Source organism: Mus caroli, unplaced genomic scaffold (assembly GCF_978045245.1).
Source record: "Mus caroli unplaced genomic scaffold, Mus_caroli_1 scaffold_3, whole genome shotgun sequence".
Taxonomy (NCBI): domain Eukaryota; kingdom Metazoa; phylum Chordata; class Mammalia; order Rodentia; family Muridae; genus Mus; species Mus caroli.
Window position 1 is genome coordinate 75,732,356 of NW_028227258.1, and position 12,883 is coordinate 75,745,238.

General features: G+C 38.0%; 1 protein-coding gene across 4 annotated transcripts in view; it reads right to left on the reverse strand.

Annotated features, from left to right (window-relative positions):
* The window catches only part of Lrba (LPS responsive beige-like anchor protein), a 576,347-nt gene that overhangs the window by 495,707 nt on the left and 67,757 nt on the right, over positions 1-12,883 (reverse strand). For all 4 annotated transcript variants that reach the window (XM_029475138.2, XM_021158805.3, XM_085835789.1 and 1 more), the window contains exons 6-9: positions 9,499-9,620; positions 9,286-9,412; positions 8,406-8,525; positions 6,812-6,958 (exon numbers count right to left, since the gene is read on the reverse strand). In XM_029475138.2, coding sequence (XP_029330998.1) covers positions 6,812-6,958; positions 8,406-8,525; positions 9,286-9,412; positions 9,499-9,620 — 516 coding nt within the window. The remainder of the gene's footprint in view (positions 1-6,811; positions 6,959-8,405; positions 8,526-9,285; positions 9,413-9,498; positions 9,621-12,883) is intronic.

Genomic DNA, 12,883 nt, shown 5'->3' on the forward strand with positions numbered 1-12,883 from the left:
AATGTTCAACATCCTTAATCATCAGGGAAATGCAAATCAAAACAACCCTGAGATTCCACCTCACACCAGTCAGAATGGCTAAGATCAAAAATTCAGGTGACAGCAGATGCTGGCGAGGATGTGGAGAAAGAGGAACACTCCTCCATTGTTGGTGGGATTGCAAGCTTGTACAACCACTCTGGAAATCAGTCTGGCGGTTCCTCAGAAAATTGGACATAGTACTACCGGAGGATCCAGCAATACCTCTCCTGGGCATATATCCAGAAGATGTCCCAACCGGTAAAAAGGACACATGCTCCACTATGTTCATAGCAGCCCTATTTATAATAGCCAGAAGCTGGAAAGAACCCAGATGTCCCTCAACAGAGGAATGGATACAGAAATTATGGTACATTTACACAATGGAGTACTACTCAGCTATTAAAAAGAATGAATTTATGAAATTCCTAGCCAAATGGATGGACCTGGAGGGCATCATCTTGAGTGAAGTAACACAATCACAAAAGAACTCACACAATATGTATTCACTGATAAGTGGATATTAGCCCAAAACTTAGGATACCCAAGATATAAGATACAATTTGCTAAACGCATGTAACTCAAGAAGAATGAAGACCAAAGTGTGGACACTGTGCACCTTCTTAGAATTGGGAACAAAACACCCAGGGAAGGAGTTACAGAGACAAAGTTCGTAGCTGTAATGAAAGGATGGACCATTTAGAGACTGCCGTATCCAGGGATCCATCCCATAATCAGCTTCTAAACGCTGACACCATTGCATACACTAGCAAGCTTTTGCTGAAAGGACCCAAATATAGCTGTCTCTTGTGAGACGATGCCGGGGCCTAGCAAACACAGGAGTGGATGTTCACAGTCAGCTATTGGATGTATCACAGGGCTCCCAATGGAGAAGCTAGAGAAAGTACCCAAGGAGCTAAAGGGATCTGCAACCCTATTGTTGGAACAACATGATGTACTAACCAGAACCCTGGAGCTCTTGTCTCTAGCTGCATATGTATCGAAAGATGGCCTAGTCGGCCATCAATGGAAAGAGAGGCCCATTGGACTTGCAAACTTTATATGCCCCAATATAGGGGAATGCCAGGGCCAAAAGAATAGGAATGGGTGGGTAGGGAAGTGGGGGGCGCTATGGGGGACTTTTGGGATAGCATTGGAAATGTAATTGAGGAAAATATGTAATAAAAATGTTAAAAATCAAAAAAAAATTAAAAAAAAAAGGAATGTGTTGTTTAATTTCCACGGTATAGATCTTTCCAAGTTTTCTAATTTCCTTCTATCCGTCATAATAATATATCCAATGACTTCAATCTCCTTAAATTTGCCAACATGTTTCGTAGCCCACCAGATGGTCTGACCTGAAGACTACTCCATGCACTCTCAGGAAGAACATGTATCACATGGGTGCTACACGGGGTTCTGTCATTAAGTTCACCTGGTCTACATTGTTGCCCACATCCTCTGTTTCTTTGTTGACCTGAGTTAGTGTTTCTTCTACCTACAGTCAAAGTACATACTGCAGTTTCCTATTATTATTGTATGGCCATTTGTATGCTCCTTCAATGCTGCCAAAGATGATTTTACAGTCACACATCTAAAAGCAATGTTTTAATCAGTTAAAGACTGGACACACAGGGCTGGAGAGATGGCTCAATCGATGAGAGAGCACTGGCTGCACTTACAGAGTCCCTGGGTTCAGTTCCCAATACCCACTCGGTAACTCGTGGCACTGTGTAACTCCAGTTCCAGGGACTCCCACACCCTCACACAGATATGCATACAAGTAAAATACCAATAAATAAACATAAAATAATAAAATAAATAAATATATCAGACTTTTAAAAGATAGAAAGACTGCATACACAACAGCTCATAGAATCACAGAGCTCAGTAACACAATAGCTGTCGAAGTTTATGAAAGCATACTTGAAGAACTGTAAAATCAGTTACACAAACACTGTGAATGTAACTAACTTATGTGTATTTTGGCACAGTTTAAATTTTTAATAAAGGGCAAGGTGGTACATGCCTCTAATCCCAGCACTTGGGAGGCAGAGGCAGTTACATCCCTGTGGGATGAGGGCCCTGCTGAGCTACTGAGGAGGACCCTGTCTCAAAAAACAAAACAAAAGTTAATTAAAAAAATCATAAAACAGCTGGGTGATGGTAGTGCACACCTTTAATCCCAGCACTTGGGAGGCAGAGGCAGGCAAAGCTCTGAGAGTTCTATACAGCAAAGTCCAGGACAGTCAGGGCTACAAAGAGAAATCCTGTTTCAAAACGACAATAACTCATAAAACAATTAAACATGACATAACTACAAAGAAGTAGTTTTTCAATACTAATATATAAATAGCTTATAAATATGTTCTATATTAAAAATTATCAGAGCAATATAAATCAAAACAATAGTCAGCATACAGTTATACTGAGCGCACAGTTATAGAGTGACAGTTATAATGAGCACACAGTTATAGTGAGCGTACAGTTATAGTGAGTGCACAGACATAGCGCACAGTTATAGTGAGCACACAGTTATAGTGAGCGCACAGTTATAGTGAGCACAGTTTCATTGAGTGTACAGTTATAGTGAGCACACATTTATAGCGACTGCACAGTTATAGTAAACATAGACTTATAGTGAGCATAGACTTACAGTGAGCACAGTTACAGTGAGTGCAGAGTTATGGGGAGCACACAGTTAGTGAGCACACAGACGGCTCTGTGGGTATTAGTGCTTGCTGAGCAAGCCTGAGAACCTCGGTTTGGATCCCCAGCAGCAAGATAAGCATGGTCACACTTGTACATGCCACACAAGCACTATGGGGAGCAAAGACAAGGGACTGCTGGCTCCAAGTTCAGGGCAAGGTGAAAAACCCAGTGTCACAGTGCTTAGGCAAAGAATGGTGTGAGGACAGCAGATGGCCTTTACACACGTGTGCATACACACACACACACACACACACGTACGTACGTACGTACACACACACACGTACACAACCAGTGAGAGATTATGTCATACTCACAAGGATAGCTCTGGCCAAAACACCTGATAATAACACAAATAGGAAAAGACATGGAGAAAGATGCCATAGACCACTATGGTAATATAAAATGGTGCAATCATTTTGGAAAATAACATGGAAATTTCTAAAATACGTAACCCTGTTCCTGAGAACAAAAGATAATGGCATACATCCACAAATTTGTGAATTCATATCAATATTACTGATAACAACTCAAAGTAAAAGCAACACAGTTTTCCTGAGTGGGTAAGCAGAATTCAACTGACAGACGAGGGAGTAACCCTATATAAATGTAAAAGCCCTGGGTTCAGTCCCCACTTGGAGCAGGGCAGAAAAGAGAAAGAAAAACATGAATTAACCAGAACCATGAATGAAAAGCTCAGAAGTGACAGTGCAAGGCTTAGATGACCTGAATGCGCCCCACAAGCCAACACAAGCTGGAAGCCCATCCCCATCTTCCCACTGTGAAGATCTGTAAAGTCCAGAAAAGGTGATTTCAACTGGGGTTTGGGAAAGTCAATACCGTGAGTTACCCAGCAGTGATTCTGGTAGCATTATGAAGGGACAGAACCCCGGAAAGGAAGCACATCTGTATTCCATGGCTCTCGCGGCTCTCGCCATGGATTCTCTGCTAAAATTCTGCAAGCAAGTATGCCGTCACCAGTAGCAAGCCAGAGGCCTTGCACCCCTAGAACATGAGCAAACTGCTCTTTTTATTCTAGTTACCCTATCAGAGGAATTTCACTACAGTAATGAAAAATGGACTAATAAACATGCAAACATAAGTATGCATAAAAAATTACATGTCCTAGAAATAGTGAACACATAATAAATAGAAAACACACAAGCCTCATTTTTAATGTCCTTAAAAGATATGCAAGTGAATCTGAAAGGAAATGATAGAGCTGATAATTGTAGAGCTACAAGGCATGGTTCATGCCTGTATCCCAGCACTAAGGAGGTGACAGGATTGTACAAGCGTAGAGTTCTAGAGTAGTCTTGGCAACACTGCAAAACATTTCTCGAAAAGCTGTGTACTGCATATACACATAAATTTTAAATAGATGATAGGTGTGCAGAGACTGCTTCTACAATGTTTTTATGTTAATATAAAATATTTAGAAGTAAAATCTACAACAGTACTAAAACAAGAAAAAAGGAATATTCAAGACCATATTGAAAGGTTCTACACCAAGCATTGCACAACATGTCATTTATTAGCAATAAGAAAAATTATGTCAGGAATACAGAAGAACCTAAAAAAAAATGCGCAAATAATACAAAAGAGAAAGAACACTATTTGTGGGAGAAAAAAAAAAAAAGAACACTAGAGGACACTGATTGTCAACATTCATCCTAGCTATTTAAAAAATATACCTGATAGGTAATTTATTAGTAACTTAAATTTACTTTCCATGGTTCTGCTTGCTAATCATAGTTGGTCCCACCATAGATGTGTGCAGAGCATCACAATCATGAGAAAGCCTTCAAGGCCTAACTACTTCCAAGGCACCACTTCACATCACTTCCTTGAGGGTTAAGCTTCAATGAATATTAGAGAAAAATATAATCAGACTTATGGGAGGGAAAAGTAACCATTAGCTTACTTCATTAAAACAACAACAAAAAAGACAGGCCTGCCTAGAGGGATGGCTCAGCAGTTAAGAGCACTGCCTGCTCTTCCAGAGGTCCTGAGTTCAAATCCTGACAACCACATGGTGGCTCACAACCATCTGTAATAGGATCTGATGCCCTTTTCTAGTGTGTCTGAAGAGAGCTACAGTTTACTCATACAAATAAAATAAATAAAATCTTTAAAAAAAAAGACAAATTAATTCAAAATGAACCACAAGCCAACAGAGAAATATTGAAACAATAAAACTAAGAAAAGAAAACAAGAAAATCTTTGTAATATTGTAGTCAAACACTTTTAAGGACACACACACACCAAAAAAAAAAAAAAAAAGAAAAGAAAAAAATTTGAAGTTATACTTAATAGAAAATCAAATTGCTGAGGCAGGTATGGTGGCACACGCCTTTTATCCCACACTCAGGAAGCAGAGACAGACAAATCTCTAGTCCACAGAGTCGGTTCCAGGACAGTAAAGACTACATAGAGAAAACCTGTCTCAAAAAAAAAAAAAAGTAAATAAAATTTCTGTTCTTCAAAACCCATATTAAAGCCAGGCGGTGATGGTGCACACCTTTAATCCCAGCACTCGGGAGGCAGAGGCAGGCGGATTTCTGAGTTCCAGGCCAACCTGGTCTACAAAGTGAGTTCCAGGACAGCCAGGGCTACAGAGAAATCCTGTCTCGAAAAACAAAACAAAACAACTACAACAAAAAAAAAACAAAACCCATATTGAAAATAAAAACCAAGGTACAGAAGAGAAATTTATAAATCATACATCTGAGAAAAAATTATGTCCACAGTATTTATGGAACTCTTGAAACCTAGTAAGAAAATAAACCACACAAAAGAAATTGGTGTGGAAACACAAATAAATGGCCAATAAGCAGCAGAGAGATCTTCAGTATCTCAGACCAGTAAGAGAATTACAACCACAGGGAGGCCAGCCATACTGACGTATATAGCTATAATCCCTGCCCTTGAGAGGTGGAGACAGGGTGGTCAGGAATTCAAGGCCAGCATCAACTATGTACCAAGTTCAAGGATGGCTTGGGAATACTCGGAACCCTATCTCAAAAGAACTGGGGGATGTGGGGAAGGCCATAAATGTTCCTCTAATGAGAACAATCCTACCCCTGAGTAAATATCCAAACAAAATGAATTAGCAATATCAAAGAGACACTTGCACTTCCATGACTATCACACCAGCACTCACAATTGCCATGAGTACAAAAAGTGCTCATTCAGAGATTAGAAACGGGCTGAGTGTAGTCACACTTGCCTTTCATCCTAGCACTACTAAGCCAGAGGTAGGAGGATCTCTGTGAATTCAGTCAGTCTGGTTCCAGGACAGCCATGGCTGTGTCTCAGAGGGAGAGGCAGGGAGGAAAAAAAAATAGATGGTACATCTATAGAATGAAATATTATTTGGCCATTAAAATAAATTAAACTCAGTCAGTTTGACAATGTGGATAAAAATGGAGAACATATATTAAGAACATATATAGCCCGAGACACAGGCAGACAAATGCTTCTTGATCCTCTTCATACTTAAGTCTAAGTCTGTCCATCTCTTACAAGTTGCAAGTTGAATGATGGTTACCAGAGACAGGTGGTGGTGGAGAAAGAATGGTCAATGTATACTACAAATGAAAGAAAGAAGCTGTGGTACATGGTTGGCCAGCAGGAGAACTATAAATAAGAACAATATATTTCAAACGCGCAAGGAAAAGGTAGGACCATTTTATCCTTAAGAATGATAAATATTTGAGAAGACAGATATACTTATCCTGATCTGAACATAATATAAAGTATGTGTTTTAATACTGGGTGGCACCCCATGATTATGCACAATTTTATGTTGCCTTAAAAACAGATTTGCCTTCATTGGATGAATTAAAGCTTAAAATAAAATTGAAACTTAAGTAAGCACTTTTCACAGTACCTCACACACGTCAAGTATGCTGCATTTCTTCAAAAGTGAAGTGCCCTTTGACCCCTGTGACTTCCCTGTCGTGCTCCCAGTGCCCTGGTGTACATTATAACCACTCAGGGTATAACTCCCCGTGTATGACCCACCCTCAAATCAAACCCAAAAGGCATTCAACCATCAAACAGTAGACAGTAAGTTAAGTACCTTGTACCCCAGGCCCAACTGATAAATGGCAAAAATCTGAGCTGCATTAAGAGCATCACTGAAAAGGTAAACCGCAGTCATCTGACCACAGAACACCCGATTCGCATCTGCTGTCTCTGACGATCCCAGGAAGCATTTGTCAAAGGTCTGTAAGAGAACGCGGGTTTTACTTTAAAAAATACATATATACTCTGGGAGTGACAGCCCATATATAAAATGAAATACCATGAATTAAAAATCTTCCATTTGAAGATAGACTTTTATCCACATTATAATATAATATAATAAGTAAAAAAACAAATATACATATGTTTCTTTCTGAACTATACATGAATAGAATAAAAAAATCATTTAGCACTTATTCCTTCACACCTGGAGTGGAAGCTGGGGAATGGCATCTTGAAAATGGATGAACACAAGTTCTCTAAGTTATAATAAATACAACTTGTTAACAGAGAATAAAAAGAGAATCAGACAAGTTGATATGATACTAAGTTACAAAGTTAAACATCTCAGTTGAAGGGCAAGCTTTGTCTGAAGCGTTTGGGACAGTGAGGCCTGTCTCACTGCACCCGTTGTATAGGAAAGGCTGGTGTGCCTCATTCGCAGCGACTGCTGCGAGACTAAGGAAGTTTATCCTTCTTACCATCAACCCGATGTTCTGGGGCTCGGTGTTTCACACCTATTTCCAAGTGTAAAGTGAGTAGATCGTATAGTTAGTGAGTGACAGAGCTGAGCTTCAGAGGTGTTTGATGTGACACCATGAGCTCTGAAAGCTTACATTATCAACATGGATAGAGGTATAAAAATGGTATGAAAGGTGAATGGCAGATGAGTGCTTAGTTTGAAGCCATTTTTCTTAGTGTTTTCTCATAAGCTTTCTATAAGAAGAATGTAAGGAGGAGAGAAATAAGATCATTCCTATTTCCATTCTAACCTCTGAGTTCTGAAAACATAGTAAAAGTAATAGTACCAACAGCAGAGATGAAGCATATGCAAAGCGCATAGGCATATATCAGTTAATTTCTTTATAAAATAATCATCTTTATCTAAACACAGAATGATTTTATGATACAATCTTAATAATACCTTATCTGATAAGTCAACAAGTTTTATCTAAAAATAATAAGACAGTAGCCAAATTATGCCTATAAAAATACATTGTGGTGTCCAAAATATATACTCAGATTTTTAAAAATTCTTGTTTATAAATTTCATCCCTTTAAAATAATAGTTTTTCATAGTGTATTGATTATTGTTTTGTCAGCTTAAGACAGGCTAGAGACATCTGAAAGACAGAATCTCAGATGAGAAAATATCCTCCTCAGACTCGCCTGTAGGATGCTGTCCCGTCCACTGTGGACAGTACCATCTCTGGACAGATGATCCTGGGTTTGATAGGAAAACAGGCTGAACAAGACGAGAGGCTCAAGCTAGTAAGCAGCACCCCTCCGTGGTCTCTGCACAGCTCCTGCCCTGACTTCCTTCCTTTGATGATGAACAGTAAAGCCTTTCCTTCCCAGGCTGCTGCCATGGCGCTTATCACAGCCATAGAAATCCTAAGACACATGGCAACATTTTTGAAAGCACTTACATCACTGGTGTTGACAAACCACGTTATCTCTCCATAGGAAGCAAGTTCCCCATTCACGTAACATCGAAGCTCACTGTTCTTCCACCGGTTATAAATGTGTACTATAGTTACCATGTACCACTGAGGAAGCAAAAATAATGATGCTCTTAGTAATACAACCACATTGATAATAACTAAAATGGGGAAGATTTTAATTAAACTTACAAATAAAATTTGAGTACTTTGATGAGTACTCAATTTCTAGAACAGTATTTATCTGGGGAAATCATAGAATAATAATCTTAATCACTAGATAATTTTCCAGTGTAATATTATGAAAATTTTCAAATATATCACCACAAATAACTAGTACACTTATTTTCTTTAAATTTTGAACATTTCTCCATAGTTACTTAAATGCACCTTTGACATGTTATTGACTTTTCTAACTCTAACTTGTATAAAAGAAGACAGTATAAAGTAAGTATCGTTTTCTTTTCTCCTTAATTTCTCCTAAAACCTATGAATAACCACACTGGAGAAATGGCTCAGTGGTTAAGAGCATTGTCTGCTCTTCCAGAGGTACTGAGTTCGGTTTCCAGAAACCATGTGGTGCCTCACCATCTACCTGGGGAATCTGATGCCCACTTCTCTTCTGGCATCCAGGTATACATGCAGCTTGAGCACTCAAATACATACATACATACATACATACTATTTTTAAAAACCTACAACTAAATGTTCAGTCATTTTATGACCCAAACCATAGCAGTTAACAGCTACCAAGTAACTTAAACAAACTTTGAAAAAGCATAAACAGCTGCAAAACCACACATGGTTAACCCAGTACTCAGCAAGCTGTGTAGCTTCTTAAAGGAGCCGACTTGGGAAGAGCACATACCTTTTGTGGCTTGAAATCAAATTTCACACAATGTTGGAAGCCTTTTCCTTTTGACTTTATTGAGGTTATAATCAAACAGCCTCCAACAAAATGAGCAGAATAGCCAAGACCTTTACTGGTTCTGAAACTATGAAGAGTAAGTTATTATTTTACCTCAAAATAGTCTCATTTTAAAATAAGGTGTTAACACTAATCAATTCTAGAAATACATACCAATACAAATATGGTTTATCCTTGTCAACATTAATATTATTTACAGGATCCATTCTAAGCCAGGTGTGAAATGTAAAACCATTCTGGTAAGGCCATCTGGCTATAGGAGGTAATGCAATAGCCTAAAGGAAAGAAGTAGAGTTATTAACATGCTTGAAAATTTTTATTATGGAACTCATAAAAATGAGACTTTCCATGGTATGGGTCTCCGCTGTGTCGTATTACTTTAAGTTATAAAAACATCACAAAGCAGACTGTATTCGGAAAAAACTTTTAGTAACTATAAATCTTCCCAAATAAAAATTAGTAAATATTAATTAATTAAATGAAACATTCAGTGTAGTTTCCGAGACCAAACTCATGTGTACTTCACTTTTTTACTACAGAAACAGCCAGAATGAGTCTAATTTAAAGAAATAGTACTGCAATTAAACATGAAATTTGACCCAAAAAAAAAAGATAGAGCTAGATGGAACGAGGTTATAAAAAGGGCTTAGTGTGTGTTATTTTTGTGAACTGGTCATGGTGATGCATATAACTGCATCCCTGGGAAGGCAGAGCAGGCAGATCTTTATGTGTTCGAGTCTGGGCTGGTCTACATGGCAAGTTCCAAACCAGCAAGAGCTACATAGTAAAACTTTGTCTCAAAAAAATTAAAATAAAATTACATATATGTGGCCAAAATCAAAATATATATGTCTCGAAAGCAGATATACTACTAGCCAATAAAAACATGGAAAGATGCTCAATATTGCTAAGTCATCAGGAACTTATAAACCAAAATCACAATGACAGGGATGGAGGTCTAGTTCAGTAGAGCAGCACTCCATTAGAATATGCAAAGCCCATATTCTACACACACACACACACACACACATCACACGGAAGAATCCCCTGTATAGCATTAATTAGCATCATCAAGGGGAGAAACTGGAACTCCGAACACTGTTAAGGAGACCAGTTCCTCAAAGTGTAATCAGAGATCACAAAACCCAGAAATCCCAATTCTAGGGTTATATTCAGTAGAAATAAAAACTTATACCCATATAATCAACTGTACACAAAAGCCCTGAGTTATATTTGTCTTCAAGAATCCAAGAGTTACAAATTCAAAATATCCATTAAATAATGAGCAATTAAATGTGAAAGGCACATACAACAAACTGTAAAAATCCATAAGAAGAAATAATAGACTGCAGATACAAGCCATGATATAATGAATCATGAGAATATTACACTAAGAAAAAAAAATCAACCCCATAAAGCACATGTTTTATGGTAATTATGTATATCCACGGTCCAGAACTGACAAAGTCAGAGAAACAGAAAGTAAATTGGTGCCAAGTGTAGGGATTAATGAAGATGTTCTAAAATGGATTGTGGTACTTTCACAACTTAATACTTTAAATTGTATACTGTAAGTGTATGCTATAAATTGTATACTATAAGATATCTGAATACAGTCTCAATTTCTTAAAAGATTCACACTATATACTTCAAATTTGTTATTAATATCGATTTTATAAGCATTGTGTACACATGATATATACACATATTCTTTCATATGTATTAAATATGCCAAAGCATGAGAATAACAGAGGCATTGTACTGGCTAGTTTTGTGTCAACTTGACACAAGCTGGAGTTATCACAGAGAAAGGAGCTTCAGTTGGGGAAGTGCCTCCATGAGATCCAACTGTAAGGCATTTTCTCAATTGGTGATCAAGGGGGAAAGGCCTCTTGTGGGTGGGACCATCTCTATAAGAGAGCAGGCTGAGCAAGCCAGTAAAGAACATCCCTCCACGGCCTCTGCATCAGCTCCAGATTCCTGATCTGTTTGAGTTCCAGTCCTGACTTCCTTTGGTGATGAACAGCAGTGTGGAAGTGTAAGCTGAATAAACCCTTTCCTTCCCAAACTGCTTCTTGGTCCTGATGTTTGTTCAGGAATAGAAACCCTGACGAAGACAGACATACTTATGTAATAAAACTTGCAGAACTAAAAGCACCTGATTTTATATGAAGTTGTACTGAACTAAACCTACTCAATTCTCAATGTATGGTAAGGTTTCTTTTACCTAAAATGAGAATAGACATGAGAGCTTTATTAATGATAATTTGCCTGTTAACGTACATCTCCCTTTTAAAGCTATCTTTGAAGAAAAGATGAGTTGCTGAAGCTATTTTAACTTATCCCTTAAAACTTCAAAAGCTATCGAGATGAACTTGTCCTATTTTCAAGATAAATGCAAGTAGCAGAATGGACAGATGTCAACCTCAGAAAACTGCAAAGGATAAATCTTAATATCATGCGCTAAAAACCAGTCCCTCTTCTGAGAACACTTCTGCAGGTCAGAGGTGAATAATAACCTCGATGGCAGGAGACTAAAGTGACCTGAAACCTTCAAACCTAGATGCCTAAGGAAAACTCACAAAGGAAAAGAGCCATGAAGGTTTTAAAAGGAAGTCATAGATGCTGTGCTTTCACTGTTTGAATTTCACCAATCAGCTGAGTGGTACGAAACACTCCTACAGATTCGGACGCTTATGATGCCAAGGACATAGAACTCTTAGTGAGATGCTAGCTTGGGCAACACGGCCAGACAAAAGCAAAACAAAATAAGAAAATATCACTAAAGTATTTGGTGTTGTCTTGTTTCATTTTATTTAATGAGACAGGGCCTCAGGGAACATACTAGCCTCAAATTCCCTATAGCTGAAGGTGACCTTGACCTACTAACCTTCCTACTGCCATCTCCAAGATTTTGAAATTATATGCATAAACCAAGACACTCCAAGTGTTCTTCCAAAGTATATTATCTTTTAGCAGATAATGCCTAACTACATAGAACCAAACAAGCAGGCAAGACTATATGGTTAGCAAAGTAATAAACGGAAGACTAGTTCAGGAAAAGAAAAGATTAAAGATCTTCGAAAAATAATTTAGTATAGACTGACTGATTAATAATTAATTGATATTACAAATATCACTACCATATATAATGATCTTATTTATAAAATATTAAGAACAGAATAGATAAAAGGGCTAAGGTTGTAGCTCAGTAATAGTGTGCTTGCCGAGTATATCCAGCTGTGGTGGCACACACCTGGAATCCCAGCATTCAAGAGACTCAGGCAGTAAGAGCTCTAGTTCAAGGATAGCCTGAGCTACTGAGAGTGTGATCTTAGCCTGGAACTGTAGAGAAAGACCTTATCTCAAAAACAAACAAACAAAACAAAACTGTATTTTTATAAGAATTTCTTGCAAAGCAGGATAATATGTCTGCTAAGTTTCAAAGAGTCATTCTTTCTACATACCAGATGTTAAAAAAAAAAAAGAAAGAAAAGAGCAAAATATTCAAAAAGACAGAAAGTCAAAGTGTTCCATA